At 37.1% G+C, this 26157-nt stretch overlaps 2 protein-coding genes across 2 annotated transcripts in view; one reads left to right on the plus strand and one right to left on the minus strand.

The window, feature by feature from the left end:
- The window catches only part of LOC139114224 (cation channel sperm-associated auxiliary subunit beta-like), a 38321-nt gene extending 15523 nt beyond the window's left edge, over positions 1-22798 (minus strand). The window contains exons 1-15 of the mRNA XM_070675803.1: positions 22675-22798; positions 19858-19940; positions 14887-15027; positions 14268-14331; positions 14053-14142; positions 13594-13740; positions 6887-6979; positions 6125-6240; positions 4924-5047; positions 3950-3999; positions 3066-3191; positions 2533-2715; positions 2070-2217; positions 1291-1442; positions 759-898 (exon numbers count right to left, since the gene is read on the minus strand). Coding sequence (XP_070531904.1) covers positions 759-898; positions 1291-1442; positions 2070-2217; positions 2533-2715; positions 3066-3191; positions 3950-3999; positions 4924-5047; positions 6125-6240; positions 6887-6979; positions 13594-13740; positions 14053-14142; positions 14268-14331; positions 14887-15027; positions 19858-19940; positions 22675-22795 — 1778 coding nt within the window. The 5' untranslated portion in view covers positions 22796-22798. The remainder of the gene's footprint in view (positions 1-758; positions 899-1290; positions 1443-2069; positions 2218-2532; positions 2716-3065; positions 3192-3949; positions 4000-4923; positions 5048-6124; positions 6241-6886; positions 6980-13593; positions 13741-14052; positions 14143-14267; positions 14332-14886; positions 15028-19857; positions 19941-22674) is intronic.
- Positions 10324-25332, plus strand: LOC139114225 (uncharacterized). The gene is made up of 5 exons (XM_070675804.1): positions 10324-10362; positions 23830-23899; positions 24456-24512; positions 24920-25069; positions 25172-25332. Exons 2-5 carry the CDS (start codon positions 23884-23886, stop codon positions 25252-25254), a joined length of 306 nt encoding a protein of 101 aa, XP_070531905.1. The 5' UTR covers positions 10324-10362; positions 23830-23883; the 3' UTR covers positions 25255-25332.
- The last annotated feature ends 825 nt before the right edge of the window (positions 25333-26157 follow it).

A 26157-nucleotide genomic window follows, 5' to 3' on the forward strand; every position in this document is an offset into this window, starting at 1 on the left:
TGGAGTACGTTTATTCACGGTTTGTAGGAAAGAAACGTGGCTTAGTGCAAGTGAATGTTTATTTCGAAAGTTTTGCAGTCAAGACGGGCGATGTCTGTAATTTAATTGCTAACATTTTCTCAGTGGCATTTTCTAAATTCCCGCGTCTGAACAAAGTCTGAACACGACACTTGCGATGCACGCTGTAGTATCGTTGGTATTCATTCAATGCAATACTGAATCGACACAAAATGTGTGATGTTCTGTAACACTGACTGCATTTGAAACACATGAGTTTTACCTGAAACTAAATACTGATAGGGCAAATGCTGTGGTCAACATCATTTGTATACAGTGTATTTTATAATCACTCCCTAATTTCAGGCTAAGCGGCGTGTCCATGGGGTACCGATAGTAGGATCATTATCACCACTGATACAGGATAAAGTAACCGTTTTATCACCCTTCTGCAGACAGAATTTCTGCTTGCACCAGACAGGCTTGATCAACACTAAAGTGGCCACGGGTGTAACTACACTTTTCATGACTTCAGACACTGCAGAATTCTGGTATCATTGTGTTTGGAGTCTTTAAAATTTGCACACTAAATATTCTTATTCAGAATTACAGAAATGTATGAATTACAGGAAAAATAAGAGGGTTCATCAAACAGAATCACCATCTAAGAAACTGTTGTCTGTCAAACTGAGCAAGAAATAGCAAGGGTAGGGCTGGTGTACATTATTTGGAATAATTCTGACATTTAATCTGCCTCTCACCTGAAGTTTAATGTCTTCCACAAATTGGCTCTAGTGAAGATAGAAGTGTATCTGCTATAGTCAATGTACTCGAAGAGATAGACTTCTTTGTCAGTGAATGGTTGCATTGCCAGCAAACTGCTCTGCAATGTCTCATGTATCTGAGTGGGAACAGAAAGTGCATGCTGAATGACTGAGGGAAAAGTATACAACTATGACAACAGATTCTGTACAAACTCTGATGAAAGATATACGGTACGTTTTGACATCATAACTCAGATTATAACAAAAACAGCTTATACACACAATGTTTGATTTGGGATGCGAGCAGCAGTTTCTGATGAAGTACTCCTAAATACTGGGTGGAGTAAACATAACTTGGCATCCTTGCTTGACATTTGAAATTGTTTGTAATTTTCTATTAAACGCTCCAACAAATGCTAGGCATTAGCATGTGATTTAAAAATAAATGCTTTGCAATATGACACTTGTCTACCTAATATCCTATGGTCTTTGTCCAATCTTTCAACGATTTTCAACATGGCCCACTTACCTGAATACTATTTGGAATATCTATCTGTCTTGCCTGAAGTTTTGATGTTGAAGGCAACCATTCGACCAGATGTACATTTCCTTGAAAATCCAGGTGAACACCTGGTATGGTTTTCGATACAGCCAATGAGATCAAAACCAGTCTGGAGACACCTGTGATAATTCAGATGAGGAAACAAATCTAAAAATGAGTGGAGATAATAGCTGGTAGCTATATTGTCAAAATGCTCGGCATTGAGTCGAGCTATATGGGTCCCTGCAATCGCAGTAAAACAAACATTGACGTACACAAAGTTCTATCCTGCCTCCCTGTCCTTGGTGCTTGCTACACCGATGGTAAACATATTGTGCACTAATTGTACTTCACAAATAGCATACACTATTAGCCATTTCTATGCAAAGCAAAAGAATGGATACAAATCTTGAAAATGAAACTAAACTGTGGAGTGCACGTCCTGTAGCTACTCAGCATGTATAACAAAGCTGAAGACAGCTTGAGGAAAGCCATTTTTGTATATAATTACTATAAAATTCATGTGTAATGAGTATAGAGAGTATACATGTTCTGTGCAAACACATTGTCCCCTACCCCATTGTTCTTGCCCACTTGAGTACCACACCTTTTTCTACATCACAGGTAAACATGGGAGTATTTGCATTTTCATTGCAGTTGGTAAGTAGCATGCACCATTTACACACTGCCTCAATGGACTGAGAACACAAAAGTAATATGAAGAGATACAATTCATGTTTGTCCGTGAAATGTTAACACACAAGTACCTGCACTTCCGTAGTAAGTTTTTCCCCTATCTGTTGTGAATACCACCGTATCATGGTGTTGGTTGGCTGTCCATCTCACAACAGTTTCTCCATCAGGTAATTTCAATAGCCTGGTGAACAGATTTCCACCATCTGATGATACCCACACCTGAAACATCACAGTATTATGACAGCGGATGAAGATAAGTGTAAATTTCTGACTTTAAAAAATCATATTTCAATGAAAAAGGTTATCAGTTAAACATGTCATCAGTAGCTAGGAAAGCCACAGCTTGACAAATGGTGCTGTCCATATCCTTGATCAGTTCATTAATGATGTCTGTTATCTTTTCATTCCAGAATCCATACTATTGTGAATTCCTGAAATATATTTCATATAGTGCAATTTCTGTGAACTGGTATCTGGTCATAGGCCAAATATCTAGTATAAGCAGACCACTTAATAGGCATATATGCAACTTACCTGTGTGCCAAGGACATACAGGGCATAGCAGTGTGGGTGGAGGAAAAGTCCTGAGGCATGGAAGTCTTCTGGGAAAGTAAATTCTGGAAACGGTTTACTTTCTTCTGAGAATGTATCAGTGGTTGTGTTGGTGAACAATGGGTTGTCAAAATTATACACTGCCACTCTTGCTCTATCATCATTCTGGAAGATACATAAACAATCATTGGTGTTGTTAAATATAGATCATGTCCCTTTAATCAAACTCTTTCACTCTTTCAACACTCAATACAGTATACACAGGACAAAACTATCAGAGCAAACATCTTTTATTAGTCTTCATTATACAACTAATAATCCCAAGCCATATGTGCAACTTTTAATCCCAGCTGAGAAATTCCATTTGTGCCTCCTTCTCAATCATCATATCACCCATACATTGGCAACAAGTATGATACATGTAAACATAGGGCACTGCCATCTTTGGTTTCAAAAATACCACTACTTCATTGAGCACTTGACAAAGTTGTCAAAACTTGACCCTTGGCACTTACCTCTTGTGTTTTGAGTACAATCATATTTCCCTTCTTGTCATCCTGCAACAGGGCAATGACCTGACCTTCGATACGGCTGGTGAGGTCAAACCAGACTCTGTAAGGGGCAGAACTCACGTACACTCTCTGTAAAGCAAAAAAACATGAGTAACTAAATCATAATTTTGTAACAAGGTGACTGGGGAAAAATTGCAGGACAGATAACAGAAATATTTATGAATACATGTAGTACAAGAAAGCTTATATAAAGATAACCTAATAATACACAACACAATAAAATAATTCACATCAAGAAAGACAAAGTTGCTGTACATAGACGTTTTTCAAAGTGAAGTAAAAAATTCTCTCTTAAAATCAGCCAAGGTTAAAAAAAACAGTCATGCATACCGGTATTATCAGGCAATCAAAGTTTATAACCCGTCAACAGGTATATGGAATACATTTTCTGTAAAAATGACATCATTTCCTCAATCATTCTAGCTGTAGGTAGAGCTAGAGGGTAACATGCTTTGTCGGTTCCTCTTTCAGCAAGTTTCAAGATACTAAATCTGAATCTAAATAGTATGAATAAATCAAAGGTACAAGCAAAACAACACAAAATTTGCAAATGTATTATTGTCTACAGACAGTGCAGGGTTTGTCCCATTAAACACTTCAATAATTTTACTGTAAAAGAGACTTCATTGGGTTTAAATTCTTCCACATTGGTACTCACAAATAAACTTGCTAATCAGCTTTGCTTATATATAATACTAGTAGTAACTTATATGAGATACAACACTTAAAAATTATATAAATATAATCAACTGCATTCTTTCATATTCTGGATGTGACACAAACAATTACACAGTTGTAACTGACTGCACTAGCTCTTGTACAAGTACCTTGCTATCTTGACCTGCCTCTGAAGATACAATTAAACTTGTATACTCATCTGAAAGTGTGAAAATGTAAAATGCTCATTTCTTCTGCCGTGAAAACAGTTTAGCCAATGTGATATTCACACATATACCATATAAACAATCTGTCACTGGCGTGTGACTATGGGCTGAAAAGCGCCAGTATCTTTTCCAAAATCATGGATGGTCCATCGAGAAAGCTAGGCCAATCTAAGTATATTTTCCCACATCATGGATAACGGCAGAATGTGGATCAAGTCTTAGATATGAAGCTGTGTAAATCTGTGTGCACATGATTGTAAGAGACTACATGTATGCTAATTGTGTTTTGAAAGTTAGGCTTGTATCAAGTATGCTATCAGTAAGTGTTAAAATAAACATACATGGTACTAGGTATTAGGCATTTACAATGCACAGACTGCATAAGCGAGATCAACGGTAAATGGTAGAAAGTTAACATTTTATGGTAGAATGCACTTTGGGGACAGGAATTTCAACTCAAATTTTTAAAAATTTTTTCTGATGTACCATTTGTAAAGGCTTATTTTAAAGCTCTAGAGTGAGAAAAATTTCACTGTCCTAGCTTTTTTTCCCATCGAAGTAACGCAGGAATGGTGGCCATTTTGAATTTGACAAATCAGTAAATGATAGGAAATTTGTTTTCCTAATACCTTACTTTGCATGGTGACCCTATTTTTTATTCTTGATTTTGAAAGAGAATGGTTGAAAGTTTCATTTAGGAAAGCTTGAGCAAGATTTTAAGTCTTTCACTTTCGGGGTGCATACTACCTTAAGACAAAATATGGTAAAAAAACTGGCACCCTATGCAATATGATCAGTCCAACTTAAAATCTGTCACCAACATATTATAAACTTTTCTCCTGACAGCACCATTTATATCTGGGTATCATCAATTTTTATCACTTATCAGTCCTATTATCATTGTTTTGTAATCTCACCTTGACAGTACTGCCCACATGTATATGCTACATCACATTTCTCTTTGTACCATATCTTGAGGTGTTGTAGATTAGAGCTGCCATTATAAACACCACTTATCTCTATCTTGATAAACTCCAATACCTGTCAAGATAAACACATTGAGGGACACAAATCCAAAGATAAACACACACAGATGTCAATAAAATCAATAGATATTAAAAGTACATACTGTACATGTACAACTGTATACATATCAATTCTGAGATACATGTAACGAGATAACATCTGCAGTGGGCACCAACTAAATGGAAAACACATGTAATACCAAATGTGAGCAAGACTCTCAATTGCTCTTCACTGATGCTATACTTCTTAACTCTAGTATTCCCGTACAAAAAGAGACTTTAATACATTAGCAATCCTATTGACAATAATTGATGTAAATTCTACTGTTGAAGGGATAAGACAAGTGCAGCGCTAAGAACACTGTATCAATATTTAGACTTGAAGTGAAAACTTGTTTCCAAATACTAAAAAATTTGTGCATGATGTCAGGGTTCCTACTCAGCACTGTGATTCCATGTTACCGTTTACACATTTCAAATTGCCAAGTTACTAACAGTGGGCAAAAAGAAAGAAAGAAAGAAAGAAAGAAAGAAAGAAAGAAAGGCAATTGAGACAAGACACAACAATTACTCAAATAAAGTTACAGAAACACTTTTTTTGCGTACATTATGACAAAGCAGGGTTTTCTGAATTTATGGCTGCATGTTCATGCTTTTGAAAACTGATGATCAAAGATGAATCAGTGTTCATCTCTCATTTCTGGAACAATTGCAGATGAAAATGCAACACTTCCTTTGAATGAAAAAGAGAAACCAAAACAGGATGGTCAATGTCAGTTCAGTTTTCTGACTGTCTTATTTTATTTGAATGAACATTGAGGGCACTGTTCTGCAAGAAAATCTCTTTCACTGAGAAGGGGTTCATTACCCCATCCAGTTGCAGAATAATATTATGGCAGTCATCAATAACTCTAAAAATATGAAAGTTTCATACGAAATAATAATTTTTATTGCAGACTAGCATCAGTAGTTACATGAAATTTTATAACAAACACACAAGTACTTTTTAGGGGTAAACACATCAAAAGTTTCCCTCTGACTACATAGACTAAATATATCATGTATTGGTAAAATGAGAATGTAATTTTCTCACCTGTCCTGTACCATTGTGAGCTGTCAAGTCATCACTGACATAGAAACCATGAGTTGTAAAAACAATCAGATGATTTTCTGTCAAGATGGCATCCATAAATTTGACACCATTGCATTCTGGGCAGGGAAATATTAAGGAATATATACAAAGTTAAATTAGTATCGTCATTTATACCATACGATGTCAGAGTTGGCATTCAGAAAACAGAGAAAACCAGATTTCAACAGCTTACCGGTAGATATACATGTACAAGTACCTGAGGTCAAAGGTTACTGTACCTATAATTCACTGCCCTGTCAGAGACTGTAATTCAATGCTGACATGACAATGATTTTTTTATCAATGGGATAAGAGGCTAACTTCACCCTTATGGGAGTGTTGATAAGAGTTAATGACAGCCTACATGTATATACAATAACGTAGACCTTACCGGTATACCGACACATGTAATATCTACGTGTGTAATTGACTTTGTCATGAGTATACCGGTACATTTCCTTGAGAACATTAAACCTGTGAGAAATAAACAGTATGCTGTATTCATTTCATTTCTATACTAATAGTGTAAACTAACAGCCAGCCATGATATTGCATATTCCCATTGTCGTCAATAGGTTGGTTTCGGGTATAGTCATTGATATGAGAATAAATTACTATTAGGCTATTATCATTAAAACAAGACTTGCATGTTATGAAGTAGAAGACTGGTGTACATTTTTCGAATTGCTTTCCAAATAAAATGTTTGCTGGTGTGGTGCTTACCATGGGGATTCAGCTCACACAGTGTTGGTAACAGGTCATACCAAAAGGTATAATTTTCTTGAAAATTACCGTAGCTGACACCGATCAAAGCAACTGAAAAATGTCAAGTCAACAAAAAGCAGTAAATTGCAGAGACTAGGAGGCTTTGAATACAGATTTTCAGAGTTGACACCTGATTGACTCAATATTTTCTAGCTGCTGTGCTTTTGAGGAGTACTGGTTTCCAATATTCAACTTATGTATAATCTTTTCTATTCATTCTTTGAGAATATGGCTTCTTTTAGTCAAAATCAAGACAATGTTCATCAATAGATTCCTGAGTGGTGTCATTTTCAAAATCATATTAGTTGTTGTTGTTTGTACATAATAGCTGGATTTTAATGTTTGTTCAGTTGCCAGCCCTGCACACTCATCTTGAAGCATATAGACATTGGACTAAGACTGTCCACATGCAGCTTCTGTTCATGTTTGTGCACATGTACTACCTGTCTTTACATGTATTTCTGTAAACCGTTCAGTATTAATGTTAATTATAAATTGCAAGTTACATGAATTGTTTATGTTGTACATGCCCTGTGTCAGTTTCCCGTCAGGACCACATGACTACAAGGTCACTTTTAATGTTCATGCGTCTGATCTTTTCACAATGCCCAAGTTCTATTTCAGATTCACAATGCCTTACACAGCAAGAAAACTACAGGCAGATTTCAGTACATGCCTGTAAGAGGGTCTATTTGGTACCTGTAACACTGTCTCTAAGAAATAACCTCTGTGACAGGACTTGTAAAATTGGCCAGATATTAGGGGTGTATGAAAGGTCTGTATCAGGCCTACCGTAAAATTCCTAATTGAAGCCGCGGCTTGTATTAGAAACATTTTTGAGGGACCCCTGGGATCGCGCACTGAAGTCCCGGTGCGGCTTCAATTACGTACATTTCCTGTGTTTCGATATTTTTCTCAATGCTCACCAAGCAGTGCAGGGGCAATCGCTATTGTTATGCAAATTAGTGCGTGAATAAATTACCCGCATAAAAAGCCCCTACCCTAGTGTAACTCCAATATAGAAACATTAGGAGAGTGTATTTGGTCGTTAAACTTGGTAAAATTCCTTTTAGATAATAAGGAAACTATTAAAAGATGTTAAAAACAATGGGAAACTGGAGTTCCCTTGACAGCATCGTAAGGAAAATGACACGTACTGACCCTGCTGACCCCCGTCCCCTAAATAGAATAGTCTCACTAAGGTCGGCCATGTTGACATGCATGGCATGCATGCATGATGTCTTTGTTTCAAGTTTAGGGGTTTTGGACGCGAAATTTCACAAAAATGTCGCTTCTGTATTCAGAGATTGTACAATCAATTTCTTTGGACGTGCAAGTCGATTTTGAAAGCGATAGAAGATCAAATGGTGTTGAAAAAAATCGTGCATAAAATTAGCATAAATTAAGCGTCCATAGCGTGGGTCCCCTTGATTTACAGCTGTCTTGTTTTGCCGAACCGGTGGCTCATACTCGGATAGTGCAATAAAGGCAAGTGAATGACCTTTGGTAACTTTACTGGCATGTTTTTGTGAACTGTTTGTGGTCAAATTTTATTTTCTCATGATCAAAAACGGAAACGTGTACAAGTTTATATGCACCCACCATAGCCATAGTCATTCAGCAGTACAGTATAGCTAAAAGCTGTATTAACCGCCATCTTGGAAATCGCAAAGGATTATGGGGCGACCACAGTGCTATTGGAGGGGCAAACCCAAAAACATGTCACTCAAGCCATAGAGCTCTAGCGTACACATCGTACCAGATACTCCGCTATTTCCGATCATTTCTTCTACAGAACTACTAAAACAGCTCTAAATTCCCCCAGAAAAAATATATTCGATTTGAAATCGTTTAATTAATCGGAAATTAACACCGCTGAAACAATTCAATCGTCAAATTAATAGAAAGGACCATAATCATGAAATTTACTCGAAACATGTTTTTTTTTTTTAAGTGATGACAGATTTATAGCATGAACGGTAACATTTTTGAGATCGACAAATTTGTCATTCAAACTACGAGTAAATAGAAATATATAATTGTATATAATGTAGTATTGACAAGCAGGTAAGAATCCAAAGGCGTTTAGTGCATTAGTCTGTACTTACGAAAATAATAAAATATGACATCACCGATCATAAGAAACATGGTGTTGAAGAACATATTTTTTTAACAGAAGACTACGGCGACCATTTTCGGTAAGTATAATTATAACTTTAGCAAACTTCTGAAACAAACATATGAAGAGTAACTTCAACAGTCTTGGTTTCGTTCTACTCTCGTCATAAAATTAATCAAATGTCGGGAAAGCATGTACATTTTCGATAAGCTTATCTGTTTAGCGACTGTGTAACCCCCTCTCTCTCGTGACAAGTATAGCTATTTGATTTTATTTTTGCCGATATTTATTTAATGGTTCACGGTTAACGCTCGATAATGATGTCGATTTCAGGTCGATGCCATCACTCTGTTTTAATTACTCCAGTCGTGTTAAATATCTATCCTTTAAAACGCGAATGCTGGTAACATCGCATCTTTTAGCGGAAAAACTTCAACTGGAGACATTTCACAGCCTGGAGCAAGTCATCACTATCAAAAGTCTGTAAAATTTCAAGTTTTTTGCTTCCGAATGGACGTATTTAAATGCAGATGCAACTTCGTGCGTAAAATATTGAATGGCAATATAAATTTTATCGTTTAGAAAATATCGGACTGTCAAACTGGTCGTACAACCAACAGTAAACATGACGGAGCAATGATACCGACTTCAGAGACACTGTGTATTTTTTTTCATCGCGACCACTGATGAGAGAAAACTCGTAAAATATACAACCTGGCCAAGTATCTGGCGTGGAATTTTCAATTGCCCCGTGTTGAGAGATGTAATCAAGAAGGCTTTTCGAACACAAAAAAGAGAAAGAATGAGTCAGTAAATATCGAATGATAGACGGAAGAATCGAGACTGTCTATGATTTACTCAATTGGAAACATGATATTTCGATTAATTGACTAACACAAACAAAAAGAAAATTTTATTCAACTAAAAAAAATAAGTTGGCGCCTTTCCTTGGCATCCCTGGCAATTGCAAAGGAGCAACACACGATGTCGTTTGGGTCTTCAAAAATCTTCTAAAACGGCTGGACGGTAATAATAATACTTTTCACGACAGAAAACAAGTAAAAGAACTTAAATTTGAACTTTAAGTAATAGTTCTGCAGACGATATGATCGGAAATAGCGGAGTATCTGATACGATGTGTATGCTAGAACTCTATGGCTTGAGTGACATGTTTCCGGGTTTGCCCCTCCAACACCACTGCGGTCGCCCCATAATCCTTTGCGATTTCCAAGATGGCGGTTAATACAGCTTTGAGCTATAAAGGCAGTTCTTATGTCAATATGATGCAGGTGGTGGTGTTGTACATCAGGCATCGGTAAGGGTACGTGGGTATTGAATGAAAACTACGTATTTGAAACATGGTATCTCAATCTCTCAACTATTTTAACTTGTACACAAACACCGTTGCTTCAAAATTGTTGCATCAGGTAATTGACTATGGCGGTGTTTTACCACACTGACAAAAACTTAGGCCGTGTTCAAACATACACACAAACGTGCCGATACATGGGGCATTGTTTGTTACAATGACAAAATGCACAATGGTAGTAGTGTTAAAAAGGAACTTTTTATTGGGTATTTTTTCTGTAAGAAAGACACCTGTCAATCATTAGCACAAGTCAATGACACGACACAAGCCAGCTGGTGTGATTTTCAGCATGCATTGTTTCATGATGGGCTCAGAGAAGGGGTGCGGCTTCTATAATGGTACAATTCAAAAACCCAAAATGGGCAAACAATGAACCAAGACAATGTTTCAAAGTCAGGGTGCGGCTTCAATTAGAGGTGCGGCCTCAATTGGGAATTTTACGGTAATAGGAATGTACATATACTGATCGATATACAGTTTCTGATCCGTGATGTGACCACATGACTGCAATACCGTTGTGTCAGTGTTGAATTTAGAGAGCCCAGGTGTGTTCTGAAAATTTGTCAGACTTCAGGGGTGTATATTTTCAGAAACATTGGCCAATGTGTGCACTCTGTTACAGGTCTGTATTCACATTGCCATGTACAGTCCTGTGACAGTGATGGGACAGGTAGAAATTTCAGGCTCTGTTACATCACTGTGTCTACCTATAGCCATATCATCAAAGCACTGGCTACGGACAGGTACATCCCCTGTCACAGCAATGAGATGTCTTTGCTGACACAGACCTGTCCCCCTGGGTTGTGTCAGGGTCTGTACGGGGCCTGTCATATAGGGGCAAATTTTTCTTTTGCTGTGTATGAGTACATGTAATTTCATCTAATGGTAGTGTGTGACTGAGTTCCAGTGAGTTAAGTATAGTTAATTGCACGAGTAGGTGTGCTGTTACAGTTGTAATCACCACACTTATGGTCAGGAATTTGTAAACATCACGAGGCCGAAGGGCCGAGTGATGTTTACAAGTTCCTGACCATAAGTGTGGTGATTACAACTGTAACAGCTCACCTACGAGGTGCGATTAACGACTTATACCATGAAAAACAGGCCAATCTTCTCTAAAATTTGAAAATTACTGTCAATAAATCGTCTACTTTTGATTTGAATACCCACAATGGAATGGAGTGACCTATTGTTCGTCGAAAGGTTCACAGAGGTTATTATGCACCTGGCATGCGAGTTTGGGAGAATGACCTATCCCAGACAAGTAGGACAAGGGCTCTGGTCAACTGCAAATCTGCATTTGAATAAGGGCTACAGAGTGGTATAATGCACCTGTGTAGAAGGAAGCTATTTTAGTCTGATTGGTTAAATAAAATGGCTCGCCTTACTCTATATTGTTGGCTATTGGCTAGCGAGAAGGAATTCAATCTGTAGATGCATGTGATTGCCACGTGGATGCATCAGGCTTTCAATACCATTTTCGTGTTTTCGACTGGTCAAGATGGACCTTGTCAACTTGTCTGATCTGATGACCCAAGAGACTTCCTAGAGTTCCATGGACGGCCATGTAAAAACAACCAAAGTGGATTTTACACGGGCAAACTGCCCTATAAGAGCAGCCGCTACTACGGAGCGCATAAAATCCACGATGTGTACTTCAACTTATAAAAAAGTACTTGGCGATGATAACACCGGACGGGATTGTACTATCGATGACCCTTGCCAAGGGATAATCAAGTTCTCCAGCCAGAAAATATACGTCTTTACACAAAGCAAGTGTGCAAGATGGTTGGCCAGACTGCCAGCACACTGCATATTCTGGCAAGGTAATTTATTCTTTTACTAAAATATTTATACACAAAACGAATTCTGTAAAGTTATAAAATTAAATTCATTGACCAAAACAATTTGTTGTGTGTGCGGCAGTATCACAGAATTTCTTTCGACTATTCCACAAACGTTACAAAAAGGATGTACTTATTTCCATGATATTTGTCATATATGTCTTGTGTTTGATAATTTCAGGTGAATGCGGCAACATCAGGGATTCGATGAGCAGCTTATCAAAGAACAAACAGGTCACAGATCAGATGACGGTTTACGCGCCTCAAATGTATGTCTACTGCACAACAAAAGCATATGTCGAATATATTACTACCACCTCCATCTAGAGTTAAATCAGAGGAATCTGTAAGTAAACCAGTTTCTCAAGTTACGACAAAACAATGTAACAAAACAGACAAGATTGGTCCAACCCAAGAAGACGCCGAATCTAAAGATGGACAGTCTTCATCAACAAATCATGTTGCTTACATTGAGCATGGTCCAAAGAAAGTTAAAATTGAATTATAAAATGTGATGCTATAACATATCAGTTGAACAAATTGTCTTCATTTTGTTATTGAATGTGTGTGAATGCTTTAGACATCTCGACTTGACCTATTGTTCTCTTGCAAATTAGTAATCAGTCATACTTTTTTTCATATTTAAATAAGTAATCACTACACTTTTTTGATATGATAATGATTTTCTTTCATTAAAGTGTGGTGATTACTTATTTACATATGAATCAAAGTATGACTGATTACTTATTTTGCATAAGAACAATAGGTGTCAGTCGTGTTTTCAGGGATAAATGGATGGCAAGAACAATAGGTCACATGACCTGGAGTGGTATAATTAAAGTTACCTACTTCCCATGACAGAGAATCAGCGCAATTACCTGTACAAAGTGAGTACTAGCTGGATCATTTTACGTGATACTGTATATTTCATTATTGCTAGGATTGAGTTGGCACTTTAAGATGACCATGTATACATGTTTTTTAATCCCAAATTATGTCTTCAAATCTTCTTTTTGCATTGGCACCAGTGTCAAATTTCTTCAAAAACTGTCATTAGCCAATTTTCAAATCACTGCAACTGACAGGTGCACACATGTGCAGTTGTGTGTACCTGTCAAGTCCAGATACCAGTACTTGATGTGCTTGATGTACACAATGAATTGTAAAATTGTTATCAGTTGTGAATTTTATGCAAGTCATTCATCAATATGTTTGACACCAATCTAAATTTTCAGTTGTGAAGTGGACACACATATTAATTGTTTACATTCCAAATGTGTATGAGACTGTATTGCATTACATGCATAAGATACAATGGGAAACAAAGACTTACCTTGAAATTTTAAAGTTGTTTGAACAAATGCCATGACAATGTCAGGTGAACAGGCACTCTGTGTCACCAGAATAGACGAAACATTTGTGGACACATCAAGTACACCCTTATCAACCACACCACTGACTGACCACCGTAGCAGAGACTCTGAAAATGTAAACATTAATATACCATGGTTACCAATAGTGATTGACCTCAAGGTAAACATGTACCAATCATAACTGACCATTGTAAACTCTTTAAGCTGTCCGACACCCCTATCAACACTAAATAAGTAGAGATATTCTATGCATTTATTGTAATGGCTAGACGACTGGGGCATGTATCAAAATCCGTTGCTTTGACCACACTACAGACCAGGTACACTGGATTACAGAGACAAAAATACAGAGTATATCATGTTTGACGAATTATTATAACACAGCTGTAATGAGCACATATCAAATCTAGAGTTCTCACCTCCTGAGATGTCAAGCAGTGATGTGGAAACATGAAAAATCCCAGAGCCTTCCACAAGTTCAACTACCACTTTCCATTGTCCTTGGGAATCTGCATGGACAAAAAAATGGTGTCATTGGCTTGTTACTATGTCTTTGTATATTTATTTACAGAATAGGAAGTATTCAAGAGAGAAAATTTCACAATGTTTAGTACAGATTTTTTAAATTTCTCACCTGAAAATGCATTTATGTGATTCCTGTCTATATATAGACTCCATTCTTTCTTCACACTGTCATCCTAAAAAAGTGAGCATTTGTTGATTAAACATGTCTGATTTGTGTTTTAGAGTATTTTTAATTGTTAAGATTTTTATATTCTTCCTTTTTTGTTATTTCACACATTTATACAGTTGTTGGTTTAATTCCTCAAGAACTCATCAGTTTTGGAAAGCCTGGTTCAGTTGCTCTGTCCAGAATGAAGCATTGTATTGGGCAATTAATTGTGATTACAAGACAGTAGCTTCTAACAGTACCATGCAGTACATGATGTATTTTCTTCCTAAAACTAATACACATTAGCAGTTACTAAATCCTGAATTCATGTCAGATTCAAAAAGACTTATTAAAATATTTGAATCTTGTACAATTTCAAAAACAAGGGCAATATAGAACACATTAAAGAAATAATTTAACATACAAAAGATTTTAATATCATACAATAGACAGCTTTCATGACAGGTAGCAGGTTGATCTAATGTCATATTACTTTGTGATAAAATGTTCATTCAGTTGCATACCATTATTATCACTTTTATCTGTCAAGGAAGGTAAAACAATACTTATTTGTGCTCACCATGAAAGGGAAGGTTTCTCTCCATGTGTCATTGCTGATTGTCAAAGAAGGGGTGTGGCCTAAAGAGGTGAACTCTTGGTACAAAACCTGTGACCGCTGGACAGTGTCATGGGTCAAGTCTACCAAGTCACAAAGCACAACCTTTTGATTAAGGGAGAAGGTCACTATTACTACAGATGTCTTGAAAGCATTATTCAGACTTGTAACTCAACACACCATGATGTAGATATTAAAATGGTAAAAAAAAAATATCCACTTGTTTGTTTTGACAGGCGTGAATGATTTTTGCATTCACGCAATAAAAGACACATCATGCCTCTTTGAATTAACTTGAATAAATAGGAATAGCATGCTTAAAATGTTTCAACAGAAAGTTTTCCTGTCAGCAAGACTTAAAGCGCAGTGGTCGTCGCGCTGCGCATGCTCCTGAGGGGGTCCCCCCTTGTTGACAACATATCCGAGAATGCCGCATGAGGTTACAGGTTGATTATTATGTTTGCGATATTGCCGCTGATATGGCGGCTGATTTGTCACAAGCATACCAACTTACCAAATCTAACACACGCAATAAAAGGTCAATTAATCTAAGTTAAATATCTGCTGAATATTGAACAGTAATTACACGCTGGATTGAGATCACATTTGATCATGATTTTCTTGAATCAGTTGAATGGGGCTCGCTCGAACCATGGAGCTAAACACTTACCCGTACGCGTGTATATGCAATCAGACTATCAATGACCGGGCTCTGGTCTACGACATCGCTAGCAAGGACGAGAACTTTCATTTCAAGAGGCCCAACAGGAGTACAATTGACAAAAATGCAAGCTACAGAAATCTACAGCTGTCAGAGCAATGCCCGCCGCAGCAAGAAGCAATGTTCCGTGGTCTGCATGAACATCGGTGTCAAGAGAACCGGGTATATGGCGCGCTACACTCGGCTGTGGAGAATCCAACTCCGCTACGAAGTTTACCCCGTTGGGGTGCAAACGAGAATTCCGAGTACAGTTATAAAGTCAAGCGAAGGACCTTTCCTAGGTCTTCTTGTTATGTGGGGTTTTCTCATTTGAAAGAGGATTCCGACCTACTTGGCAATCAGGAGGTACAACAACGAAGTTTGTGTAGCACCGGTGGGCCTGCAACTAGATAGCCATTGGATCTCCGCCATGACCGTGCACAGAATATCTCAACACATCCCTATGCATAGCCGTGCAATTTTCCTGTCAAATGCTGCAAAAACCCGCTTGTTTTGTCTATTTTCTCCTGTCATTTGACTATTTCTTGCCATGTATTACTAGAAGAAGTAAGCAATGGTGATCAACAGTGGGTCGTGGGCCAAGTCGTCGCGGGGCCGGTACGTTGTGCAGAGGTTGTGCAGCTGGTTGTGGGGACCGGATTCTCCGTGTACGTCAACGCGGTGACTGTCTCCCTTATCCAAGCACAGCATCTCCCGTGTCCTGCTCTGGCTTGCCGATCATGGTCTTGAGTGTAATTTTTGTGTTAGGCATTGTGCTTGTTGCTGGTCCATATTATATATATATATATATATATATATATATATATATATATATATATATATATATATATATATATATATATATATATATATATTATATATATATATATATATATATATATATATATATATATATATATATATATATATATATAATATATATATATATATGTCTTGAGTGTAATTTTTGTGTTAGGCATTGTGCTTGTTGCTGGTCCATATATATATATATATATATATATATATATATATATATATATATATATATATATATATATATATATATATATATATATATATATATATATATATATATATATATATATATATATATATACAATGTTGATCATTTTAGTGATGTATTTTTACCGTGCTGTACATAGCATTGTGTACAACCAGCGTGACCGCGTGCGATCAAACCCATTTGTTCACTGTGACTGCGTGCAGTAAACTCAGCGACATAATGTGCAGAGTGTCTCAATGTTTGTAGCCTTACATGAGTTTATAGATAGAAATACACCACTGAAGTTCGTTTCCGATCTTAATATTTTACTATTGCACGATGTTGAGTCTTACAACGGCGTTAACAAAGTGAGGGACCGCTCCCATCTCACTCCGATTGAAGTTGAGAGATTTATGTTTACAAACATTTATGTTTATCAACAAAAAAATCGCGCACGCGCAGCGCGATGACCACTGCGCTTTAAGACTCAGGCCCACATCCCATAATTTTGCAAATAAACATAATCCTAAGGAAGTCAGACTCCCTAAAAGAATCCTATTGTATTTACAAGCGACCTAGCGGCCGATATAGCTCCGCTGTGTTTATGTAGAGAATAACTATTTTTGACACATGTTGATGAAGAAAGTGGAAATCTTTGATAGCTCAATGCAGTGGCCAGAAAAAAGTAGCTAGCTGCAAAAATACACAATCGAAGATTTCATCATACTTTGAATATATCACATCTGATCATCCCTAAGAACATGTCAACCAAAGCTATCTGATGAGTAGTTTTTTGGAGAATAAAATTTCTGACCAAAAATGGCAACAATTGCCCCAAAAATAAAATTTGCAGATTTCATCATAATTTCAAAAGATCAAATTTAGTTCATCTATAGAAACCTGTATACCAAATTTCAAAGCTGTTAGAGCAGTTATGTTATGTTATGTTATATCTATTTATTAAAGTGTCATGTGTGGTCTTAAACAGCTTGGTTGCCACACCCAGCCCCAAGGGCTTACAAGACACGAAAACAGTATATTTTGAGAAACACATTTTTTACCAAAAATGGAAAAAATTGACCCAAAAATTCAAAATTGCAGATTTCATCATAATTTCAAAAAATATTATTTAGTTCATCTATAGAAACCTATATACCAAGTTTCAAAGCTATCAGATGAGTACATTTGGAAATACACATTTTTTGACCAAAAATGGCAAAAATTGCCCCAAAAATTGCCCCAAAAAATACAAAATTACAGATTTCATCAGAAATTCCATATATATTACTTAGCTCATCTGTAGAAACCTGTATACCAAATTTCAAAGCTATCAGACCAGTACTTTTGAGAAACACATTTTTTGACCAAAAATGGCAAAAATTGCCCCAAAATTACAAAATTGCAGATTTCATCATAATTTCCATAAATATCATTAAGGTGATCTGTAGGAACCTGTATACCAAATTGCAAAGCTATCAGATGAGTAGTTTTGGAAATACACATTTTTTGACCAAAAGTGGCAAAAATTGCCCCAAAAATACAAAATTGCAGATTTCATCATAATTTCAATAAATATCATTTAGTTTATCTGTAGGAACCTGTATACCAAGTTTCAAAGCTATCAGATGAGGACTTTTGGAAATACACATTTTTTGACCAAAAATGGCAAAATTGCCCCAAAAATAGAAAATTACAGATTTCATCAGAAATTCCATATATATTACTTAGTTCGTCTATAGAAACCTGTATACCAAATTTCAAAACTATCAGACCAGTACTTTTAGAGAAATACATTTTTTGACCAAAAATGGCAAAAATTGCCTTAAAAATGCAAATTTGCATATTTCTGCACAATTTGAACAAATCTGAAAAAGATCATCCCTAGGGACATATGTACCAAATATCAAAGCTATCTGACTGGTAGTTTTGAAGAAGAAGATTTTTAAAGATTTTTTTACCAAAAATGACAAAAATTGCCTTAAAAATACAAATATGCAAATTTCACCACGATTTGAACAAATCTGACTGAAGTCACCCTAAGTAAACTGTATATCAAATTTCAAAGCAATCGGACAAGCGGTTTCAGAGAAGAAGATTTTTTTACCAAAAACACCAAAAAATGCCCCAAAAATACAAATATGCAAATTTCACCATGATTTGAACAAACTGAAGTAAGGTCACCCCAAGTGAGAGCTGCATGTAAAATTTCAAAGCAATTGGACTTGCGGTTTCAGAGGAGAAGGCAATTGTTGACGGACGACGACGGAAAATCAACCTATTTGATAAGCTCCGCGTCGCTGACAGCGGAGCTAAAATGAAGATTGGGCCCAGCGTTCTTCAGGTAAATCCTACATATTGGTCTCTGCAAGAAAATGTTATGGATTATCTACATATAGTTGGAGAACTAAATAAAGCCCCTTAATCTATATCAACACTTGGAAATTTGAAATGGCAGCTAATCTACTCTCAGTTTTTACTTTACTGGAGAAAACTGAACTGCTGATTTCCTTCAACAAAATCATGAGAGCACCACATCCTGCATTTTTCAAGATAAAAGGTAAAACCATTTAATATACTTCACCCAAATCAGAATTATTTAGCTGAATAATTTGTTGTTGAATGCTTTTATGTTGGAATATCATATCATCTTGCAAACATAGGGAATTCAAGACTATGTGCTGATTTTTTACTTGTTTATTGCACAAAATATGTCATGTGATGTCCATCCTCATTTTCAAAGACTTGACAAGTATGACTCTTACAACTCTGATATACATGATTGGCTTTTACCCTTTCACCATCATGGTTGGGTCCAAGCCTAGTGTTATCAATGGTGTGTATGGACCTGTTTACTTGGAGTTGGGGTGGTAACAGGTTAACAGTGTATATTACATATCAGATTTATCCATTTATCAGTGCATGGATCATTCAAACCTTCCTTTCTTTTCAAACCTGAGGTCTGCACTAAACTAATACATAACAGCAATGAAGGTGACACATCTGAATGCAATGCAATTGCAATATAATGATTGAAATTTAAATGGACAACCGAGATAGGTACCCATGGAAAGCAATAGGGACACATGTGAAATGGTCAAGAATGGTATCACCAACATGTTACTTCAAAGTTTTCACACGTTCACTCTACCTCAAGTAAAGTAATCATGGTTTTGATTATCTTGATACACAGTATTGGTTTTACAGAAAAATGTGTGTTAATCATAATGCTTACCAGGTGATCATCTTGCAATACAAGTCTGTTGTCTAATTTTCCATCAGCTCCTCTGACTGAACCAACTCTCAATTTGTAACTTTCTACATCAGAAGTAATCAAGAAAAAAATATCAAACTGTTATTAGCAGAAAAGGCATGTTGAACGACATCAAATGTTCAGTGTAACATTAAAGATTTACCTTCCCAAGTTTGCCAAAGATCTCCCCCTTGCAACTTTCTCTACTAGTAAAGATCATGTATATATTCCTTTTGAGATTTGGGATTTCACTGGGAACTGACGAGTCAGTTCAATTGTTGGCAATCAATTCTATCAAACACAGACTCTTTCTATACTATACATGGTAGGTCTTTTGTGTTTTAATTATGCAGCAGTCAATTTAATCCCTGAGGGACCCCATCTCGGGCAATAACAGACAAATGTGTGGGATTAGACCAGTTTGCCGTGAAACTATGCCCGAAGGGGTGAGGCAATTGCCTCATATTGATCCCCCCAGTCACTTTCACCGACAAGAGCAGAATTACGAATGCCCTGATTGGGGTGGGGGAAATGTGGGTGGGGGTATACTTGTTTTAGGTGGGGATTTTCAAGATTGTCTTGCCCAGGTGGGTGGGACATTTGACAGATTTTAGACTAATTTCCAATTCCCTACTTTGCCCCAAGGAGGTGGGGGTGGTGGGTGGGGTAGTGGTTGACACTGACTGATACATTAGACTTCAATGTATTTGTTAAGGTCAATGCCCTTGTAAATGTTATCTACGTTCCCCAGTCATGTTACCGGGGTTCCCCTGAGAATATCAATACATCTGTATCAGGGAAAACACTAGGTTTCTCACACTGTTTACCTTTCTTTGTCAGCCTTAGTAAAAACACTGGAGTTGTTAGTGATATTACTGGCTGTTTCCTATTCCCTTAAGTAAACTTAGATTAAGTATTTCATCCCTACATTGATCATTTGATTGCATCACTGGACATGCCGTAACTTTGAACACACGACTTCTAATACAGGACACAGTACACATACTTTTGGACATGAGGGCCTAGTGGAGTACTTTTTTTGTCAGTTTAGCTGGAACTGAAATTTTGTTTTTTAACTCAGTCTAAGGACACCAAGGCAATAAGATCTACTGATTGAAATTAGATGTAAATTGAGATGTGCCTGATTATTACCTTCTAATTACTTTCAACATTTATATTTTCGGCAAGGACTTCTGAGACAAATATAGGGCACACAGCAAAGAGGAGCAAAAGAGCAAATCTTTGCATCTGAGTTGAATCAGATTGCAAAACACAAATATGGGCTAGGGGTAATTCAGTTTTTCTAGGATAAGGTTGAGTTTTAATCCTGTTAGGAAGAAAAGGACAGGAAGGAGGTTGCAGCCAGCTTTCTCCTGTGAATTAATATTCACAAAGTTCAAAACACCTAGCAGTATTTATTATGAAATCACTATGGCTACAATTTCTCAAAACAAGTAGGTTGGATGCCCCATCCCACTGAAGTACCACACTCAACAAGAAATTATGGATCATATGCATCTTTTATTTCTACCCATTGTACAAGCTGAGTCATACATGTATCTTGTGTGCTATGTACAATGGCATGTTATGTGCAATAGGCCATTGAGGAAAGTAGGCTCTTGGCATTGTGCAAAGACAATCAAGTATAGTGACAGGTGCTGGCACAGTGATTGACAGAACATCATGATAGAGGGTTGTAGCAACCTGACAGTAGCACACTTTAACTGCATAAAAGGTGATAAAATGCTTGATGATCGTACAATCTGATAAATGCCCTACTTGATATGGCAATTGTAAACTGTCAATTGTTATCGAGAGACATGCCAGTTTAAAGATGGCGGGACTGTAAATTTGGAAAATTATATAGAGAAAACTGATCACTGCAAATATATCAACAATCACATACAATTTATGGCATTACTAACTAGCACCGTGTCCCGATTATGTGGCATATATAAACTCAATTTTTTGAGCAATGACTGAACGCAGAGCCCTGCTTTGGTCGGGTGTGGCTATGCACGTTGTGACCTCACAAGTAATAGTGCAAGGCTGTTGATGCGCCGCGCGCCAGGTCCTAAAGTCTACCCTGGCTGATTCAAAGATCACAAAAGGAAGACTGGGACACTACTACCAGTAGCAGTTGTAGTGTACAATGGAGGCTTCTTGTCACTTCGACCCTTGACCTGACCGTTTCGATAGTATGTACAGTACACGACGGAAGTACCGTGTACTACAGGCTGTAGTGTACCGATACAGTATGATTTATTACCACTTGCCGTGTATCGAACCATAACTCAAACAACTGTGCTCCGACCTAGTCACTTCGGTCCAGTTTCTGTCTGTGGTATTATTACTTTATAATTACTTGTAAGTGTAAATGACACATCAGATCGTCGTCGCAAACCATAGACGATAGGGAAGATATTTATTCACGAACATAGGCCGTGGTGCATGCATTTTGCGTATGAAGCAAGCAGATTTTTCACACAAACATGTCTCCCTGCCATGAATATTATGTTGTCATACAACAAGAAACGTGTGACGAAGTCATGGTGACCAGAGAGTACTGGGGTCGAGGCACAGTCGCGTGTGAACCGATACACGACTGCCGCTCTTTGGGATCATAGACAGGGCGATCCCCTACTGTCTATGATGGTACGCATTATCCCTTTTTCTTACCACAAAGCGGCCGCAGTGTATCGGTTGACAGCTGCTGCTGTCTATCGCTAGCACACACCGATTATAAGTCCGTATAGTAACAAGTGATGAAAACGAATCTACCTAGTTTATTGCACTTACCGAAACTGGAAGTTTTTACTGAGAAGGTGGACAAAATGAACAGAATGACATGAAGAGTTGTGTCCTTCGCTTTACCACAAAAAGCTGTCTGCAGTGCGCACTTTGAACTTCTTGGCGCCATTTTTAATCTGGAGTACAGTATTTATAGACTGTGAATTCGAAGAAGAAATAATTTGGCCTCTGCAGAATATCACTAAGTTTGGTTTCTCAAATCTGCGCGATACTTAAAATATATCATGAGATGTTTCGTTAGTTGAAACCAAGGTAATATGCGGGTGGGAGTTCGCGATTGCCGACAAAGATTTATTTTTGCATATTAATAAGAGAACAGTGACGTCATTTGCGAACAGCATACGTGCGCATTCAATCAAATGAACACAGCATTTTTTTTTCGAGTGTATATTATACTATCATTACGGTGCGGAATTGGGTGTTGTTTTAGGATTCATTATGTTGATATTCGTAATATTTCATGCACGCTTTCTTTTTAACACTTCGCTTCTTCACTATTACGAGCGGTTACGTTACTTGCCGACAATTTAAGAACTATCGCCATTGATGACGAAAGAATACATGTAGCACTTCTGTGATGCATGTCCAATGGTGGTGCCGTCAAATAATATGGACATGGTGACTGATCGTTAGTTGACCCCGTACTGTCATTGTGAAACCAATTTTAATAGACGGAAAGTTACAGAGAATGGCGAACGTTTATACACGCTTGCATAAACATCCCCGGACAACTACATTGACAGATTTTGCACTGGAAAAAACACCCCCGCGACATTTTCCACGACTGAACTCTCCAACGCGGCGACAAAACCCGCATTCAGTTGGTCTGAAATATCAGAGTCCTTACAATAAGGATAACCAGGTTTGAATTCATGATTACTCATTTTCTATTCTGAATATCGTCTGATCAATTTATGATACTTTTGGTTTTCTTTGCGTGTGCAGGACAAGCATTAGCAGTTTGCTCGCTTTAGTTTATCTCTTTAGGCATCTAGGCCCTATAGCACCGCGGAAATTTATAACAAATGTACTCTTATCTCAAATGTGATCGTATATTGCCGTAGAGCCGCGATAACATGATTCAATACGGAATGCACAGCGGAATGATAATTGTAATCCAATTTATTTTTTGTCAAACTACAGACATTTGGAATATGGACCCCTGACTTCAATCTCATTCTGAGTAGATTTCCCTCAATGCTGAGACACATCAGTAAGTAGGGCCTACATCATATTAGAGCCACCATGCCGGTGCAATTTAGAGTAAAAGTCACGGTGTAGGCTTAAAAAAGTAATATTATCACCATAATAATAGTGCTTTTTCTTTCTTTATATACATTCAGGCCTTTTTTAGCATCGTGAGTTTTCATTGCAGCTTGATGTCTATAAGTCCATCAGTCTGTCTAGTCTGTGCATCGTTTGTAAAATTGTATTTATCTACCTACTAGCAATCAGTCTTTTCGTTCAAGTAGTGATTCCCGGCACAGTGATATCTTTTGACTTCCCCAATTCCGTCAAAAGTACATATTGGCGCTATTCAATCAGTAGCTTTCCACTTTTAACACTCATTGTACTGATTTCTTTCTTTTGAAGCAGAATATTTCATTGCGTGATTTTTGCCAGATTAATAATAACAGGAAGATCAATATGTTTGCCACTACAATTGTGTATGTCTGCATTCTTCATATTGTGTCTTTCTCTTTGTTTTGAGATTGAAAAAAACAATTGAAATATTAAAAAGATCACACTTTCTCGTTTTTGCATGACAGGACACACAAATTGGACTTGCAAGGTTCCTAACTTGGAACTTCACAGGCAATGTGACGGTGAGCTCTTCAATGCATCGTTATTAAAAACGGCCTACTTGTTATTCGACTTGTTCAAGTTGTCGGATGGAATTAGCAAACTGTGTGCAAAATACCATATCACAAAATGTACATGGTAAAAAAAAAAATAATGGCTGAAATTGAACACAGTGGATATTATACGTTTGATGATCAAAACAATAATCTTTAAACGCTCTTAACTTGTGACTTTGATCCGATCGAAATAATTTTTTGGGGTGGATGGGAACTCTCATTTGTGCCGTTACACGAGACTGCTAGACAGTATCACTCATTTATAAGAACATTCAAATGTGTCATAAACTGAAATCACAAACTATTAAACCAATAGTCGAATGTATAATATTTAGCATAATAATTGAAAATTTATTTTCCAAATCTACCTCAAGGGAAACCCCCGGAAATAAAGTACACGTTGAATACAACATCCAGGGTCAGCTATGGCGATCCCCATGTACTGTACCCGTTTATGAAGAATTATAAAACCCCAACGACAAGATTTGGTTGTAGTAGACGAGATGGACCAGTCACAGGAATAGGTAAGCGGTAAACCTATCCCTGCAAACATCACCTTCTTTAATTTCTCAATTGACCTTCACACTCATTCAGTTTTCTTTTCTCTTATTTTGCGATGATTACAGTGCCCAACGTACTGCCCCCAATAGCCAAAGAAAATGTTCCTGAAGGTAAGAAGATAGAAGACAAAACAAAACCAAATACTTAAGTGTGTCAACAAGTGGTAGGACAACAACCTACAGGATTGTGGCCATAGCTTTGGCAACTTTTTAAATAAAATTTGAAATCACCAAATAAGCAGTTTTTTCGTTTTGTTTGTTTGTTGTTAATAACTGTGTAATGTTCTGTTTTGGAAATTGGCCCATAATACGTCTTCGAAGTCTTTTCCAAATGACATCTTCAATTAGCAGAGCAAAACTGTCTGTAAACAATTGTGCTTCAATTTCAAATAACTTTCAAACGCAACGACCTAGAGGCAGGCTATATTTCTGTACTTATCTTTCTTTGTCTGGCAATTGTTATGTTGCGGTCGACTACAAATTTTACATTATACAATCCTATACCTGATACGATTGTACTAAACCACATATCCGTCAAATCACTATGCTACATTGCCAGGGCAAGTTCAGCGCTAACTTTATAAAACTATTCGAAATGAAGACTATTAGTTCGATTTAGCGCCATATGGGTTTGGATCCATCAAATGGTGTATTGTTTTTTCATAATCACAAAAAATATCACGATGACCTAATAAAAGGTTAATCGTTTTGATGGATGTTTGAGAATTGCGAAAAAGAGTGAAAGGACAAAAGAGCTCCAGTGGCCTTGTTTTTCAGTGCGTGCCAATCTCTTTATCATGTCAACCCTTCTCGAGTGAGTCAAATGCTTTGATTATTAGCTCATTTGTGAATATTATCACCTTAGTCCCCGCACCTATCGATGGCAAGCAATGCAGTGTCAATAGGTGCCTCAGATGTGTGAACTTTTATGTCAAGTGTCAATAAATCAGGAAAATACAGCCTGCTAAGCCATCTGCTAGACTTAATTTTGCTATCAGATTTCTTTACAACGGAAATTCAGTGCTTTGAATTTCTAAATGAATTTTGAGAAA

The sequence above is a fragment of the Ptychodera flava genome, chromosome 16, assembly GCF_041260155.1.
Source record: "Ptychodera flava strain L36383 chromosome 16, AS_Pfla_20210202, whole genome shotgun sequence".
Lineage (NCBI taxonomy): Eukaryota > Metazoa > Hemichordata > Enteropneusta > Ptychoderidae > Ptychodera > Ptychodera flava.